The sequence below is a fragment of the Centropristis striata genome, chromosome 1 (genome assembly GCF_030273125.1).
Source record: "Centropristis striata isolate RG_2023a ecotype Rhode Island chromosome 1, C.striata_1.0, whole genome shotgun sequence".
Lineage (NCBI taxonomy): Eukaryota > Metazoa > Chordata > Actinopteri > Perciformes > Serranidae > Centropristis > Centropristis striata.
This window is the reverse complement of record NC_081517.1, coordinates 20,238,937-20,258,053: the sequence shown is the minus strand read 5'-3', so window position 1 is coordinate 20,258,053 and position 19,117 is coordinate 20,238,937. Positions and strand designations below refer to the sequence as shown.

At 35.6% G+C, this 19,117-nt stretch overlaps 1 protein-coding gene across 4 annotated transcripts; it reads left to right on the top strand.

The window, feature by feature from the left end:
- The first annotated feature begins 994 nt into the window (after positions 1-994).
- zgc:112980 (uncharacterized protein LOC503706 homolog) lies at positions 995-18,960 on the top strand. Of its 4 annotated transcripts, none has more exons than XM_059334184.1 (21): positions 995-1,084; positions 3,980-4,117; positions 4,440-4,548; positions 4,633-4,726; positions 5,541-5,691; positions 5,780-5,891; positions 7,872-7,997; positions 8,106-8,168; positions 8,265-8,387; positions 9,063-9,218; positions 9,315-9,368; positions 11,623-11,849; positions 11,938-12,017; positions 14,937-15,014; positions 15,412-15,471; positions 15,549-15,653; positions 15,788-15,893; positions 17,039-17,111; positions 17,360-17,419; positions 18,443-18,493; positions 18,596-18,960. In XM_059334184.1, the coding sequence occupies exons 2-19, from the start codon at positions 3,988-3,990 to the stop codon at positions 17,391-17,393; spliced, it is 1,881 nt and encodes a 626-aa protein (XP_059190167.1). In that variant the 5' UTR covers positions 995-1,084; positions 3,980-3,987; the 3' UTR covers positions 17,394-17,419; positions 18,443-18,493; positions 18,596-18,960. The 4 variants fall into 4 exon arrangements, with proteins under 4 accessions (XP_059190167.1, XP_059190175.1, XP_059190182.1 ...); XM_059334192.1 differs by having other exon boundaries at positions 17,360-17,426; XM_059334199.1 differs by lacking the exon at positions 17,039-17,111.
- The last annotated feature ends 157 nt before the right edge of the window (positions 18,961-19,117 follow it).

Genomic DNA, 19,117 nt, shown 5'->3' with positions numbered 1-19,117 from the left:
TAAAGCTGGTAAATAAACAAAACGACAGTGTCCTTTGGTTACTGCAGGTATTAATGATTTCTGTAAACATTCTTTTTCTCAGTTGCATTTATGGTAACCATTTAGGAGTGATGATAATGCCAAGCTACTTTGAAAGTGCTTGAAAAGTGTTTGGATTTTACTCTTAAAGCTGTAAACCTGTGTTTAAGAACGAGATAAATCAAATGACTTAAGGCAAATTAAATATTAACATTTTAATCATCAAGCATCCATCTGGGATCTTTGATTATTGTGAGAAAGAGGATTCTGTAAAACATTTTATATATCAGTGTCAAAATACTATTATCAAGTGAAAGAAATATCTCCTAATAAGTCTATTAAACAATGCATTTTTTAATTTAAATAAATGATGATACTGGAACACTTCAGAATAGTAGTTAGTCATAAAGAGATACAGTCATGGGAAAAAATATTAGACCACCCTTGTTTTACTCAATTTCTGGTTAATTTTAATACCTGGTACAACTAAAGGTACATTTGTTTGGATAAATATAATAACAAAAATAGCTCTTAAGAGTTTAATTTAAGAGCTGATATCTAGCCATTTTTCATGGTTTTCTTGATAATGATTTATATTATTATCAAATGTAGTAAACCATGGAAAATGTCTAGATATCAGCTCTTAGATTAAATTTGTATGAGCTATTTATTCATTTATCATTATATTTGTCCAAACAAATGTACCTTCAGTTGTACCAGGTATTAAAATTAACCAGAAATTGAAGAAAACAATGGTGGTCTAATAATTACATGACTGTATATTAACAAGAAGATGCTTGAAATAAACTACTTTAAGAAACTGGTTTATTAAATATAGAAGATAAAGATTTATTTATTTACATACCGATTTATTTATTATTTTATTGCTCCCACTAGTAGCAGCAGCAGCGGTCCAGCAGGTGGCGGTAATACACCTAAACCTGTGTGTCAACCGCTAATAAAGCCAATGAAGAAGAAGTTGCGTCACATCCGGTGACGCTGGGTACGTCGGTTGCCGGGCGCCAAAAACAACTTTTATTATTTTTTGATAAAGCTGACAACGAAGGTAAGATAACTGTCGCTAACGGCAATGAAGCTAACATGTACCTAACTATATTTTGCAGCAAAGGAGTAAAATGAATCGTTTTAATGTTGACATGATGGGCGAGTGTTTTATATAATGTCTGTGTCCTGCCTTGAGGGAAGCTAGCGTACGTACGAAACAAATGAACGTGGTTTGGTCTGAGCTGTTTGGGAAAGTTACAGCTACAGAATAAGGCACACTTTTATGACAAATATCTGTTGAAGTGCCTTGTCTTGTAAGTTCAGGTTCCATACGGGGGTTGGAAATCCTTGAAAACAAATTTCCTTTTTATTGTTGTGCTATAAAATTTAGTTTACGGGTCAATGACGTGACGCAATTTGTTATGTTCTTATGGTTTAGTTACATTTAAAAAGAGCATTTTGAGATAACATCTTTATGGACACTGACTGGAAGAAGACCTGAACACACTATATATCCAACAAATTTATATTTCTCAATTTTTTTTAAAAAACAAATGCAGTTTTTCCAATATGGAACCGGAAACCTTAACTCATTTATTCTACCACTATACCCAATCTATCAATTTCTTGACTCAACTTGAACAATATATAGTGTGTAAAATCAAGATAAACATCTTAATTGACTGTAGAAGTGTGATCATGTATTTTGTCCATGGAGAAAATTACATCACCTTTATTACAAACCTATTTTTTGTATGTGAAATTTGCCATACAAATTTCACATACACAAAAGCAAATACTCCAAAACTCCACCCAACTTTAGAAGTTTCTTACATGAGTTTAAAGAGTACATGAAATCTCTTACACTAATTGACACTAAACAAAGCACTACATCCACAGATATATATACGAGAGGTTTTTCAAAGAAGAAGAATGTATTTGTTCCCTTTTTTTCTTCTTCTCCCTTTCCTGTCATTTTATTGATTCATTTATTTATGATCCTCCCTACTTTTTTACATTTTCTGGCATTACTAATAACCTTAATTTACTGTGATTTATTTATGTATTTCTGATGATTCATATATATTGGAGCACCTGTCTGCTGTTCTATATACAATTGTTTGAATGTACAACCTGTTTTGATAAAGTTCATTAAATGAAAAAAAAAAGTTACATTTAAAAAGGTTAAAATTTGAAAATAAATAAAATAAATTCACAAATAACTTGAATACATACTCTTTTTGAAGACCTTGGATAGAATTCCTGGATTTGATCAATTTTGAGAAAATATTCCGGGGATAATGGTCAAAATGTCAATGTGGTGTAACCATGAAACCTTTGTACCAAATACTTCATCATGTTCAAAAAAAGCTAAAAATCTCAAAAACACACATTATCAACTATAACTAGTTTGGCATAATCCTTCATTTGTGTTGTTTAACAATGAATAAGATAAATAGAACACCATTGTTCTGAATATTATACAAGATTACTTACAACCAGGTGACACATTTTGAAGCACAAAACTTTTTATTTTGTTGCTGTTACAATAAATTTTGTAATGTAATGTAATTTTGTTATTTATAGCACAATAACATCTAATTAATGGGATGCAGTGAACTAACCGGTGTACTGTATATACATTTTTTTTTAAATTAACACAGCTGTAAGGTGCTGAAAAAAACCTGTAAATATTATTGACCCGAGTCTGGTCCCTTTCCGAAGTATAGACCAGTTAAATCTCAAGATCTGGCGTCTGTTCCATAAGAAGAGGCAACTCATGCTCTGAAACTAGTTGAATTTGCTCCATTGTAGCATATTAGCTGAAAAGAAATCAGACTACAGGTGCATCTCAATACATTAGAATATGATGGAAAAGTCCATTCCAGTAGTTCAAGTCAAACCGCCCCAACCAAGTATTGAGTCATATATAGATGGACATACTTTCCAACATTTACATATTAAACATACTTTTTAAAATTGGTCTTTTGTAATATTCTTTTTTTTTTGAGACACTGAATTTTAGGTCTACATTAAATATAAGCCATACTCATTATGATTAGAAGAAATTAAATAAATTAAGACATTAAATGTTTCATTCTGTGTGTAATGGATCTATATAATGTGTTTTTTTCCACTTTTTGATTTGAATTACTGACATAAATAAACTTTTCTACGTTGTTCTAATTTATTGAGATGCACCTGTATAATAAGTTTTGGTAAACTCTTCAGACTAGGGTTGTCACGATACTAAAATTTTTAACTCGATACCGATACTCAGGAAAATATTCGATACTCGATACCATTTTCAATACCACAAGGATCAAAACAAAGACCCCAAAATTTAATAGAAATATTTTTATTAACAAGAAAAATGCAACACATAAAAATTAACAGAACCACAGGTTAAATATTTATAATAAAAAAACAGTTGAGCAAAAAGAAACTGCAACTATGATAACAAGCTTCAGGTCTGAGTTAGTGCACAAAATAAATAAATACAATAAACAATAACAATTAGAACAATATTTTGAGGTTGGATGCTGTGCACAATATTAGGAAAGCTTGATAAGTCGACTTTTCTCTGCTTCATTCTGGGACTTCAAGAGACCAACAAGTCACCAACATTTATGTAAACTTATTAACTCTATGCTTATGTATACTGACACTGTGTCAATTAATGTAATATGGGCATACTACGTGCCTGATTTATTCATTTACATTGTTTATAATCATTAATGTGACGTCAGCCTTTAATTGCTAGCTGCGGCTAATGGCTAATAATAACACGATACTTTTGAAATTGAGTATTGTATCCGGATACAACGTTTTAGTATCGATACTTTTTTGAGTATCGATACTTTTGACAACCCTACTTCAGACCAACTTCAGACATCTCACACTGTAAACACCTGTGACTTTATTATTGTCTTTTTTTTCCCTTTCTTTGTGTTAGACGTTTCAATGTGTACGATGGACACCGGAGAAATCATCATCCTCAGTGATGATGACGACGACTGTGAAAGTGAAATATCCTGTAACGAACCCTCGGTTCTCATTGTGGAGATGGAGGATGTGAAAAAGAAGAACAGTGGTAACGACTGTTTCCTTTACACTCCAGCAGCAGCAGCAGCAGCAGCAGCAGCGTCTATGTCAGGCATGTCCAAACTATTCCACAAAGGGCCGTGTGGCTGCAGGTTTTCGTTTCAACCAAGCAAAAGCACACAGTTTGACCAATCAACTGTCTGAAGACTGAGATCAGTTGATTGACTGAGTCAAGTCTGGTGTGCTGCTGCTTGGTTGGAACGAAAACCTGCAGCCACACGGCCTTTGTGGAATAGTTTGGACATGCCTGGTCTATGTGAATGTTGTTCAAGTCACCAGCTGCTTCTTAGTCTTTTTCTTCTGTGTTTCAGACTGCACTCTTGCCCCCACCGCTCTGGATGAAGACCTGGTTGTCACCTTCTCCCGCTGTGCTGAAGTTCTGCCTCACGCACGATACGACTGTCCCATACATCCTTTCACGTGAGTAAATTGCCACTCATGCTTTGTGATGTACTGATGAGTGCATTAGAGATAATTGCCCTCCTTCTCCTCTTTCCTGCTCAGAGCTACAGATTGTGAAATCGGCGATCCTGTGGCGAGTAACATGCTCATGTGTGATCAGTGTTTCTGCTACATCTGCGACAAGCTGGCGTCATCGGTATGTGTTAATGTAGTCTACTGTTTATAAGGTTGTTTTGGCCTGATAGCAGAATTTTATTCTTTGATGCCATACTAGTATAAAAAAGCAATACCTGATACTCTTTCGACACCATGGCAAAAAGAAAAAAAGGCACAGAGGCACACAAAAACTTTTTCCTTTTCTCACTCATTTGCTGTCCTGACACAAAAAGTGAGTTGATTTTCCTCCTTTTACTTTATTGTATCAGTCTTGTCAGATCCATGTGCCTCTGTGTAATTGCAATAAGGCCAAAATTTATTGAGCATGTAAATTGCTATGCCAATGGGAACAAAATCGGACTCAGATTTGTCTCGTGTTTTTAAACATAAAAATGTGGCTGTTCTGACATCCACTTGCATAATTCGGTCTCCTTCATTGCTGGAGAGAAAGCTGGTAGAGGACCAGATGAAAAGGTGATTGTAGATGTGTTTTTTTTTGCAGAAAGGGTAAAATGTATTGAGCACATAAATTACTATACAGAACTTGCAAGATTTTGCCTACTGGACTCAAATTTGTCATGTTTTTAAAACATATAGAGCTTTTTTCCCTTCCCATTTATTTAGTTTTCATAAAACTGTATTTTCAACATGAAACTGACTGTTATTTATCTACGTATGACTGTATGTTTATTTATTGTTTGATTAAGAGTTACCACAAATTTAGCTTCAGTAGCGGCTTTGTTCTGGACAATAAACACAATTTTCTCGTAGACAAATATCATTTCCAGTTTTGTTTTCATTGTTAATGGGGAAAAAAACCTCACAGCTGCATTAATTTGTGTGTGTGTGTTCAGTGTGCAATGTGGAGTCGGCGCGGCGGGTGTCACTGCAACAGCCACAAGAGGAGCGACTTCTGGAACAGCCTCAGAAAACGCATTCTGCTGGGAGGACTGCTGACCTTTAACCTCACTCTGTCTGAAGTAGATGATCACCTCCGACGAGCAGGTACTCGCTCTCACACGAGCGTGGACATAAATGTCAGTGACACTCGTACGACTGTTCTTACATTTAATTTCCTCGTCCCCTTGTCCAGAGACGATGCTGCATAGTTTTAGAGAAGGACTCGCTGCGCTGTTCACTTCCTACCTGAATGGAAAGACGGTCGAGGGGTTGGGCCCTGCCAACCAGAATTGCATCATCTACGAGTGAGTGATGGAGAGAGCTGTCCATGATTTATTTAATTATTATTTCATCCAGATTACACCATTCACAGGTGCATCTCAATGAATTAGAACAGGGATGGGCAACTGGAGGCCCGGGGGCCGCATACGGCCCGCACCCTCAATTGAAATGGCCCTCAGTACAACTATAAAAGATCTTAAGTGCAGTGTAAAAATGCACAAAATTACTTCTTGCAATTAATGTTGGTCTGCTGTTCTTGCACTGAAAAATAAATAAATCACAGTAAGTGGTTATTTTTTATTTGCTTCAAACTTTTTGTATTCCTATTTATACTGTTTTATATGCATTTGAGCATGAAATATGTTAAGTAACTGCACTGTAAACATATTTAAAATTGCAGTTTCATCATATCTGGTTAAGTGTGCGGCAAGGTTATTATAGTTAACGAAAAATAACTAAAACTAGAACATTTTTGTTAACTGAAATAAAAATGAGAATTTTTGAAAAAACGATAACTAACTGAAACTGTATTGTGTGGTTACAAAACTAACTAAAATTATAGTGAAAATGTCCTTAGTTTTTGTCTTTGTCAACTTTTTTCATACATAAACCTTTTTGGTTGATATGAAATCTATTTAATCTATCTGGTTTTATGACTTCGTAAACTTATTGGGGCTGAAATGGATCAGACAAAGGCAACATTTATTGTGAACTTATTGAATCTCGCACCCAACAAATACCCCGTTACAAAAACACTAAAACTAATAAAAACTAAACTAAAACTAAGCATTTTCTCAAAAATAAAAACAAATTATAACTAGCAAACTCACTCTAAAAACTAATTAAAATAACTGAATTTGAAAACAAAAAATCACAACGAAATTGAAGCTAAAACTAATGAAATATCCAAAACTATTATAACCTTGGTGCACGGTCCTATATGTGGCCCTTTTGGTAGTGGCCATGAAAAATTGTGGCCCCCTCCAGCATTTAAGTTGCCCATCCCTGAATTAGAATATCATAGAAAAGTTAATTTATGTCAGTAATTCAATTCAAAAGATTAAATAACACATTATATATATCCATTACACACAGAATGAAACATTTCATGTCTTAATTTATTATATTTATTCTAATTATAATGATTATGGCTTACATTTAATGAAGACCTAAAATTCAGTGTCTCAAAAATGGTTGAATATTACAAAAAAAATATTTTTAAAATGGTATGTTTAATGTGGAAATGTTGGCCTCTGATAAGTTTGTCCATCTACAATGATGGAAAAAAATATTAGACCATTTTTGTTCTTCAATTTCTTGTTCATTTTAATACCTGGCACAACAAAAATACCTCAAGAGCTTAATTTAAGAGCTGATATCTAGACATTTTCCATGGTTTTCTTGATAATAACCAAAATCTAACCCTAACCCTAACCATGGAAAATATCTAGATATCAGCTCATAAATTAAACACTTTTGAGCTATTTTGTTATCATTTTATTTGTCCAAACAGATGTACCTTTAGTTGTACCAGGTATTAAAATTAACCAGAAATAGAAGAAAACAAGGGTGGTCTAATCATTTTTTCCATGACTGTATATGCTCTCAATACTTGGTTGGGGCTATTTGACTTGAACTACTGGAAATGTACTTTTCCATTATATTCTAATGTATTGAGATGCACCTGTATGTATGTATGTATGTATGTATGTATGAAACTAATTACAAGTAATAAAAATGTCTGCACCATGTCGGCGCTGAATGTAGGGGAGTAGAAAGTCAGGAATTGGTGAAACAAAGTAAATTTTGTTTTCGACACCAACATAAATTCAGGTATTAATATAAAACTATGGCTGCAAATACACCTTCAAGTTACAACAGTGGCATTTTCACCGCACAGTACTGACTTTATATTATGTCACAACCCAGATACAGACATCACTTTCATTTGTTAAATATTAATGAAGCCTTTTGATTATTTTTTTTTTCTTCTTTTGTTGCAGCTACACACCTGTGTATGAGTTTGTGTCAGCGTTCCTGAACAAAGCAGATAAACAGGAAGGCAGAGCTGCTGTTATCATGAGACTGGGAGCTGCTGAGTACTTTATTAGACATTTTCAAGTCCTGGGGTACACACACACACACACACACACACAGAGTAGCATTTTCTGTTCTTGATGACTGATTATCTAAACAGCTTTCTGTGTATTAATTTTCTTTCACATGATTCTGTACAGGACTTTCATCATACAGTCTCCCATGGCTAATGCTGCTGGAGCTAAACTTGTGTTACTGAAGAGGTACACACACGCACACAGAACCCATGCTGTGTCCTGTCAGCAACTACTTCACTGATGTATTTACGTTCTTCTTTGCGTATATTTGTGTTTTTTCAGGGTAATAGCGTCCGTGCAGAGGCAGATGGTGACGGGGGATTTTTCTCCAGAGTTCACCCAGAAAATGCAGATTTTTTACAAGAAGTTCAATTTCCCAACAGAGCTGAAAAGCATGAAGAACAGGTGTGTGTTAAAACTAGGGTTGTCACGATACTAAAATTTTCAACTCGATACCGATACTCAGATACCATTTTCAATACCACAAGGATAAAAACAAAGACCCCAAAATTTAACAGAAATATTTTTATTAACAAGAAAAATGCAAAAATTAACAGAACCACAGGTTAAATATTTATAATAAAAACAGTTGTGCAAAAAGAAACTGCAACTATGATTAAAAAGCCTCAGGTTTGAGGTAGTGCAAAAAATAAATACAATAAACAATAACAATATTTTAAGGTTGTTTGCTGTGCACAATATTAGGAAAGCTTGATTAAAAAAGAGGTAGAGTCTGCTGTGTGTGTTGCTGTTTGGTTGCAGGTCGACTTTTCTCTGCTTCAAGAGAGAAAATAACAGTTTTCAGTCACCAACATTTATGTAAACTTATTAACTCTATGCTTATGTATACTGACACTGTGTCAATTAACGTAATATGGGCATACTACGTGCTACGTCGATACTTTTGGAAATGAGTATCGTATCCGGATACAACGTTTTAGTATCGATACTTTTTTGAGTATTGATACTTTTGACAACCCTAGTTCAAACGTGCTTGTGACACGGCAGTTCAGAAGAGCTTGTGTGTGTTTTCTCCCTGAGGTTGCACATTAAAGCATTTTCTGTGTGTGTGTGTTTTAGCCTGTGTGTTCGTCCTTGGGATGACGTCCTGCTGGTGTCTGTGCTGAAGGGGCAAAACGTGTCAGGTGTCCGCAAAGACAAAGGCAAGAAGGACGTCCTGATTGAACAGCTTTCTATAGTCCTACTGAGAACAGAACAGCTACAGCAGCAGCACAGGTCCAACACACACTCTTCCATCCTTGCATAACATGTAAACACACTATTTCTGTTCACAACTGCTGTTGAAACTAAACCGGTGATCACTTTCTGCAGGTACAGAGAACTGTGTCGCTACCTAAAGGTCGTCAAAACTGACGATTCCAAACTGTGAGTATTCAAAAAAATCATTTTAAGCTTAAATCAGGGTTCCTACGGTCATGAAAAACCTGGAAGTTATGGAAATTGAAAAAGCAATTTCTAGGTCCTTGAAAAGTTATTGAAAAATAAAATCCTCTGTAAGGCTCTGTAAAACTCATTGAAATATTGCTGGATAATATTTAGAATGTGTAAAGTAGGCCTATTAAAAATAATATAACAATCCCTATACTGTTGTTTTAGGAGTAAGTTTGTTACCTTTAATTGTCGGTGCCAGCTATTTTTAGAATGGCGGAGCAGAGCCGTGGGCTGCTTAGAGCTATGCTACGGAGGCTAATTGGATGTCTTGGTTTCCCTCATTAAACTCATCAAATACACAATCCCATAACTCCAAAACGCTCTGGTGGACAAGTTGTGACCTGCACATTCATCACACTATGAGATAATAACAGAACGTTACCAGACGGAGTTGTTTAGAGGTAAATTCATGTAAAACCGCTGATGTGTGTTGCCTTCAGGGACATTTTTTCAGCAAGCAGTCTCTGCATTTACCTCTGAAACAACTATGTCTGGTAACATTCTCATGTGATTGACTGACTGTATTACCGACTGTAATAATCAGCTACGTTATTCCTGTTAACACACCTTGTTTGTGGTGTGTTTGATGTGTGTGTTAAGTTGAATTTAAATGTAATTTTTATTTGTAAAGTAGATCGCACTGCCAAAGTTTCGGCCGACAAAAAAAATGCAATAAATACAATAGAACAGCTGTTTAAAATCCTCCTCCTGTGAATCAGTATTGGTTGAGCATTTAAATGTGATGGCTGTATTTGGTGCCGAATTCTTATGCATTAGAATTTCTAAAGCAGGTGTTAAGTAACCTGGAACATGTTTCACACACTGCACGTGACTTGGCTGTAGCGTGAATAAAATTTAAGTCAGAAGATTTTTTTTTACTTTAATCCATGTAAATGTTTATTAATAAGAATTCAATTCAAGAATTGCTCTTGAAAATTCATTGAAAGGTTACGGAGAGGTCATTGAAAAGTTATGGAAAATCATTGCTAAAAAAGTGTACGAACCATGTTAAATTCATCCTGGATTTAACAAGAAATGTGCCTCTTTACGGGATAAAGGATTAGTGATTGTTTCTGACCACCAAAGCCGGAGTATAGATGTGCTATAGATCAGCTCTTCTCAACTAGTGGGCGGTGAGGTACTGTCAAATGGTTGGATTAAACTAAAATTGTTTTTTTTTGTGGAGCACTTTTTGTTTCAAATATTTTTTTATTGTGAAGAATTACTCACAGCAGTATCTGAACAGGGTGATAATTGATTTTTTTTTTTTTTTAAATTAATAAACAAACAGTCAAGGATTAATAAGGTAACAGAAAAACAAAACATGACAGAATAATTTGATTGAGCAAATTAAAAAAAAAATACAGTAAGGCCAAAAACATCTAAAAATCAATAATAATGTCAAACAACAGAAATTAAAAAAAAAAAAAACAAATGCATAAATACCATACCATCACCTATAGTAATCCCACATATTTGACAAAAAATAAGTACTCAACCCCAAATTCGCCTAAATTTCTTCTCTCTTTTTCCAAAATAGTAATGTTGTTTTTTTTCGGGGAGCACTTTTAATAATATTCTGTTTCATCTTCGCTGAAGTTTTTTTTCTTTTTCAAACATGTTTTTATTACCCTTTTTCTTGCAAAGCAGAAGCGACAGAGAGAACAGAAAACATATCACTAATAATAGTGCACAAAATACAGACATTTAAGCCTGGCATAGTAAAAGGAGAGGAAAAAAAGAGAAGAAAATAATAAAAAAATAAAAAAATAAAAATGGGGCATTCAGACCAAAGAAGACAATATAATACATACTCAAGTTTGATTGCTTATCACTCTATAAACTCTGCATATATTTCCCAGGCCAAGTCCACAAGTCCTGACCTCATCCTACGAGATGTGGTGGGACCTAGGTAGTCAAGAAATGGATCCCAGGTCCGGTAGAATACAAAGGTTTTGTCCTTCAATGCTGTAGAGAAAGCCTCAAACGGAATGATACCAGAAGTTTGACAGATATTATTATATGAATGCGTCTAAATCATATTTTTTCAGCGCACAAAAGTCAAGCTCATAAAGGCTCAGGCCCCTCTGTTTGTTTTTTTCTTTAGCAGTATTTATAAGCATCTTTTTCATAGATTTCTACATCATTTCGACATGTTTGTTGACATCAAGTTGTTTCGTTTCTTCAGCGGCCTGCAGCAGCTTCAGGACCTAATCCCGTTCTTCAGGTGCATGTCAGGAGACTTTGAGTGTGCTCTGAACAGTTTGCTGCCCTCGGTCAACGCCCCCGCCTCCCGCTTCACCCCGCAGCTCTTCCTCTTCTACCTCTGCGTCTTTAAAACAGCAACAGCACCAAAGCTGCTGGTCAGTGAGCCGGAGCAGCTCTGCTCTTCTGGAGCGTGGGAGCCAATTAAAGGTCAGACTAAGATCAATTAGAGATACCTTATAAAAATACAAATAAATGTTATTAGAGTTGGAACTCCCTCCTTTCTCTCTGTCTCTAGATGCTGTGGCACTGACACGTGTTGAGTTGGTGAGGTTTGCTCTCAGGGTTCAGAAATGCTGCTCGGCCGTCTTCACTGATGTAAGTCTACACTCATCACAGCTCAGTTTCTCAACAAATAGAAACACGACTTCTTTAATAATTGCAGGTGTCTGTAGCTTTAAAAACAGACAGCTTTTTTTTCCCTCTCTCCGGTCTCCCTCAGATGACTGCAGCAGCTGCAGCTCATTCATGATGCTGCGATCAGAGTTTGAACAAAGAAATAAACAGTAACAGTAAACACTAGAACTGAAAAAAATACTGAAAAATCCAAATTTGAAATTTGGTGTTCATTGTGTTTGTGTCTTTGCGAAAAGCAAAATATTATTTCCATTGCACATAACATTCACTACTATACAGACATCCTTTATCCACTATAAGTTATTTGTCAATTTTTATGTCCCCCTTGCTGCTGGGACTAAGGAAGGTGGGTGCCAAAAAGTGTGAGTGTCTTTATCTGTCGTTGCATTTCCAAGATTCAGTTCATTTTTTTGAAGGTTCATTTGCTCCATCATCTGAACAACCGAACAGGGTAGCTTACTTCCTGTGATAGTCCAGACATCAAGCAAAGAGAAAATAAACTTGTAAGTTTATATTAAACTTAAAACAAATTAACAAATAGTATTAATTAGGGCCGGGACTCGATTTAAAAAAAATTATCGAATTAATTAGAGGCTTTGTAAGTAATTAATCGAAATTAATCGCATTTTAATCGCATATAAATATTTGACCTGAAAACAGTGAGAAGTCGTTTTTTTCACATGGATTTTTAGTATACCATTGAATTACTGAATACATAAGCTTAAGCAACAAAATTTTTTTTAATTTTTGTTCAAGTCCGACAGACCAGTGCAATTTTTGCCATTAAGTGTAGCAATAGCATATTTAGAAATATAGTTCATTTCAGAAATCCAGGTAGCCTATAGGTAGGTAGACCTTCTGTAAACTAGAATACTTTGGTTTTTCAAGTAAAACACAATCCACGCTAGCTACCACGCTAGCCGCTAGCTGCTATATGTTTTGCATTGAGGTGATACTTGAGGCTCAATGTGCTGCGGTGATATGTGAATTCCTTGTTGCATAGCAACACAACCATGCTCTTATCGACGCTTCCATCCGTTGTTTTTTTGTAACAAAATGTCCCATCATCCACGGGGCCAACCAAAGCGTCTCATCAGCTTCTTCCTTCATGTTCGCTGTGGTTTGTTGTTGTCTGAACTCATGAACGCTAGTTGGTGCTCCAGTATAATCGGTCCGCCTGAAACTCATCCAGTGAGAAACGTTCCGCGGTGCAAAAATAAGTGTGATTAAAATGCGTCAATTTTTTTAAAGCGTTAATTTTTGTGTAATTAATTCATCTTAATTCACACGTTAAAGTCCCGGCCCTAGTATTAATTAAACTTTGATGTTACAGGTTTTATGTGCTCTGTCCATTTAGTCCATATCCAATAAAACTTTTCTTTTGCCCTTGTTTTTTACTTTACTTGTATTTGGACGCTGGGCTCTAAAACGATCACAAAGAGAAAAAGGTCCAAATTGGGAACACGGCTCTCCAGAGGGGCTTGGCGGTGCATCACAGAAGCACTCCAGATAGAGCACATCATGAGCCCAACATATTCATTTTGAAACCTGCTGCCGGCTCGACCTCGCACGGCGCATTTCCTCTGTGGCTATGTGCCTTGACGGGCTCTAGATCGGCCTGGAAAAGGCCTGGGGTGAAGCTGGCTTGTGGCTGTAGCCGTGATCTTTTTTTTTAACACCCCTGGCCCGGATCGCACAGCTTCCCTGAGCTGTGAACTCAAGTTTTGTCTGTACTCAGCACATGAGCTACAAGCACGCTCAGAGGCGTTGTTCTCCAGTGGGAGCACACAATATATATTCTGCAGGAAGCAGTAGAGAGCAGAAGGAAGTGAGAGCAGACTGCCTGACAAATATTGCATATTACTTCTATTATTCATATTAATTCTACTCCACTACATTTTGAGGCAAATATTGTACTTTTTACTGCACTACATTTAGCTGGCAGCTTTAGTTACTTTTCAGGTCGAGATTTAACATAAAAAACATGATCAATTTAAAGTGATGAGACTTTTTTTAATTTATTAAACCTCATAACAGTATACATGTGCATCTCAATTAATTACAATATGATGGAAAAGTAAATTTCCAGTAGTTCAAGTCAAATATCCCCAATCAATTATTGAGTCATAGGTGGACATACCTTTCAGAGGCCAACATTTCCATATTAAACATGCTTTTTAAAATTGGTCTTTTGTAATATTCAATTTTTTTGTGACACTGAATTTTAGGTGTTCATTAAATGTAAGCCATAATCATTATAATTAGAAGAAATTTAATACATTAAGACATGAAATGTTTCATTCTGTGTGTAATGGATCTATATAATGTGTTATTTCCACTTTTTGAATTGAATTACTGACATAAATAAACTTTTCTATGATATTCTAATTTATTGAGATGCACCTGTAGTAAGCAGATAATATGAGGTGTACCTTGAGAAAGTCAAAACACTGCTGATATAAATGCATCAATAATAACAATACAATAATATAATTAAAATATATAAAAGTCTTTATGCTTTAAGTAAATTTTGATGCTGATAATATTGGACTTTTACTAAAGTAAGTTTTCAATGCAGGACTTTTACTTGTAGTGGAGTAATATTAGTAATTTTACTTAAGTAAGGCATCTGAATACTTTTTTTCACCACGGGAGATTTTAATTTTCAATGCAGAGCTCCCCTTATTGTGTTTTTTAACATTCATTTTTTAGTTATGTTAACCCTTTTCATGCCATTTAATAGTTTGTGTGTGCATTTTCCTGTGTGCCTCTTTCTTTTCACTTACAGAGATTGAGTTTTCCTTTGTGCATAAATGTGCTGAATAAATCAAGTTTGCTTAGTTTTACATGTTGACTGAACATCTGATATGTGTTTTTCAGTCTCAGTGTTGGGCCATTTTACTCTCAGTCGCCAACACACCCGCTGCTCTCCCAAAGCCCAGCCCAGAGTTTCTACTTGTATGTATTTCTTTTTTATTTACAGCTCTTTTATTGTCTTCAAATGTTCAATTTCCATTTATCATATACCATATATACTGTACTATAATTATTATTATATACAGTTCAGTAACAATTATATACTGCTGATATGATGGTAGTGTTATTATCACCATCCTGCCACTGCCCTGTATTGACACATTTATTAATATCATGTTGTTGTCCTACTCTTATTTTTGTTTATTATTATTATTATTATATTGATTAAATTGTATCCTTTTTATTGTATTCAAATACCGGACTGCTATGACAACCTAATTTCCCCTCAGGGATGAATAAAGTAATTCTATCCATCATTTATTTTCCTGTGGAAGTTGTTATCATTCTGTGTTTTCTGTCTTTCATGTCTGGACCTCAGCAAGTGAAGGATGCTATAATTTTGATGCTTGAATCGAATGTACTGATCCCACGATTTGAGGTATGTAATGACCTACAATCAAACCTGTGGATGTTAAGTAACACAGTAAGCTGTTATTATACTGTTTGTGTTTACAGATGTACCCAGATCAGTCCCTGCTGCTGCTGGTAACACAGGCTTTAGTTATGAGAATCATTAGTGCTCCTCTGAGTCCAGCTGTCCCTGTGCTTGAAACGTATAAGGTAATCCCTCTCTGGCTTTGATGTCATGTCCTGTTTGTAGACATTTTTTCTGAAAAAACTCATATTTTCCTGGCTTGCACACAGTTGAAATGAGGACCTAAAGGTTTTTATCCAATAACATTTCTATCTCTCAGTTGAACATGTGGGCTTTGGAGTGGCTGCGGGACAGTTTGTCGTCCCACCCGGAACGATTCAGTTCCTTCATGGAGGAAATCACAAAGGACTTGGTCAGCCAGAAAGGTGTGTTGGTGTCTTCTCTAGGTTATCAATCGCTGCACTAAAAACCTTCACCATCATCCTTTATGTGGGGGTTAAATCATCCAAATATGTAAAGTAGGACAGCACTGATATAAACACCCTCTTTTTTTTTCTTTTTTTTTTTTTTAAAGGGGTAGGGGTTTTAGGGGGAGATAGTAGGTCAAACACATCAGAAGATGCCACATAGAGGTGTTGTACACCATCTGAAAACCTTAAGAGTAATTTAAGAAGCAACCTAATCATAAAAATAATTTATTGTGAAGCATGCATAATGGTTCCTTATGATCTTATTATATATGTAGGGCATTCCTATACTCAATTCTGTCATAAATTGCAGCAGTTTTTGCGGGTGATGCCATTTTTTTACACATTTATTGCAAATTTTTACAGTTTTTTTTTGTCTGGAAATTTGATAAGAAATTGTCAAAAAAAATCCCTCCAATATATCACATTAAGGCACCAAGACCTTAAGGAACACCATTTAAAAAGTCCATGCAGCAATTTGCGATTAAAAATATATATTTTGGAGATTTCTGCAAGAATAAAAAAAAATTCTGCAGTCCGTGGGCAAGCACTTCTGTTCTGTAAACTGTAAACTTATAGTCAATGTCAAGTCAAGCCATTCATCCTCTGAATGCTCCAGGTCTCTAGTTTATGGTTGTTTAGTTTCATGAGGCTGTGATAATCCTAAAGGTCGCAACAGGTAGTTTCAAGAAATGGTCTCAATATAGTGAAATGGCTACTTTCAGCCCTGGGCAATATGATCAATAAACAATCTATAATCATCTTTAGTGTATATTTTTCTATATCTTTTCTATCATGATGCTGGGAAAAAAACAGTGGCTGAACACAGTTATGGCAATATTTGCATAATTTGGATGGACACAACCTTTTATTTGTTGCAAAACACATGAAGTTCATGAAGTTTGAGGCTCTTGTCGCCATATTCATCATTCCTTCATCTACCACTCAAAACATTTCTCTACAGTGCCACTAGTGGTCAAAAACTCTTAACTGTATCTGTGAATGAATATGGAACAATTCTCGTGCACAGAAACCAAACTGCCTCGTGGTACGACTGCACAGCCACCAAACATAGCATGTCTTTGTGTTTCTGTCTCTGTCAGATGAGGATAAAGTGTTTCCCTTTCTGCGAGCCATTGTACCCACTCAGTCTTCTTCAACAGAGAACTTGGACCAGTGAGTCACATTTAATTAATAACTACAGAGCCACTACCCTTTGAACTAAACAGGTCCTGATTAGAGTTAATTTTCTTACATACTTTTTACTGGATTATAAGCTTTTGTAAAAGTTTCTGTCACATGCAGGGATAAATAATAGTGTGTGTTGGGTTTACTTTGGCACCAGATATCCTTTAAAGGACAACGAAGACTCTTTCTATGTGTATGTTGCAGTGTTTATTTAACTTTCTATCTCCTCATCATAGGGGCTGTCCATTGGATCTGAACATTAGCTGCTAAGTGAAGTCCCCGTCGCCATGTCAGCTGTAAGTCGTACGTACAACTCTCATCAGCTGTTCCTCCTTCTGGGTCTGTTTTTGTTCTTGTTACAGAATTCAACTTGAAAGAAAAAAGTCTGTAGTGTCTTTTCGGGCTGTCCTCGACTGAAGAAAGTCTTAATCGCTGAACCCTCATATGATTTAGTGATTGATGATTCTTTGGTTCTATCGATAGATGTGTAAAAATGAGTTCCTCCACAAAGAATCATGCAAAAGCACCACTTAAAATCTTGTGTTAACCACAGATGTGCTCGTATCTTTCTTGTACATCAGTTATTCAGGATGAAAAGAGGATTAAAAACCACAAACCCACTGGTAATTTTGGTCTTTCTTTAATTAGTTGACAAATTGGCTAAGACAGGACAGCCCTAGTGTCTTTAACTGATTTATCCTTGAAAGCAAACTTTACATTAGGGATCCTGTTTGAGTTATGTGAAACTTTAGGGCCTTAAAAATGTGCATTACCATCCTCATCTAATGACCCATTATCACCCACAGCTGTCTGTCAGCAGCCTGGAAACCAGTCAAACTGCAAACTTGTGTTTTATTTGCTTTGGCAGATCCATCTGGTCACTTTCCCATTCAGGCAAATTTCCACCCGGTCAATCACAACCATTAATCTCACATGTGGCGGGTTGAATATGAATGTAATAACTTATTTGGAATTATTTCTGATGACGTATATAATGTCTACAATGTTTAATTGTTAAGTGATTTTTGTTTTGTCTTGTGGACCCCAGGAAGACTAGCTCGTCCCACTTTTGGTGACAGCTAATGGGGATCTTTTTAACAATAAACAATAATAAACAATAATACTGGACTTTAACTGATAAAACAAGGCAGCACTGATCAAGTAGAAAGTTTGAGTTATTAATAAATAACAACCAGTTAATTGGTTAATCAATTAGCTGACTCACTGAAAAACAATTGAAGAACAATTATGATCAATCATTTCAGCACCGATAGGGGTTTTAAATAGTGGATGTGTCATAATATCTTTTCTCCCCTCAGGACTGATCCTGTCCCATTCCTAGCTCTGTTTGCACATAGAACAACCAAACTGTAAGAGTTGATTCTCAGATGTACATTTAATATAAAACCTCAGACAGTCAATGCATGTTGTTAAATTTAACTTATTTTTTTTCTTCTTTCTGGTGGTTTCAGCTGCACCCAGTTCTACGCTGATGTTCCTGTCAAACACTGAGGTGGCAGCAGCCCCTCCTCTGGATGTCGGGTACATTCAAGAGCAACAGATCAAAGTGTGTCTGAGTTTTTCGACCAAGAGACTCCAAACAGACTCATGTTATTCAGCATTCAATAATGGAGACACTTTATGTTGCTTCATTGTTTAAAAGACTTAAGTAAGCTGGATACATGTTTACTTCTGCACTGTATGATTTTTTTTTTTCATTGAGTGGTGGTTATGTTGAATACTTTTTAAAAAAAAAATGCTTTTGGATTTGTGACTGTTTTGTGAACCTTTTTGCTTAAATGATATAAAAGGCAAATAAAGTATTGGTTGCTCTGAATGTCTGGATTATTGTTTATAATGTGGAAGATATCTGTATTGTTTCACTGGAGTTATTGCTCTTTTCTGCCGTTCAGCCATAGTCATTGTTCACTCCAACAAGAGCAGAGATTGGGTGGAAAGAAACAGTGCATATCACTACTGAGTGATTGGAAACA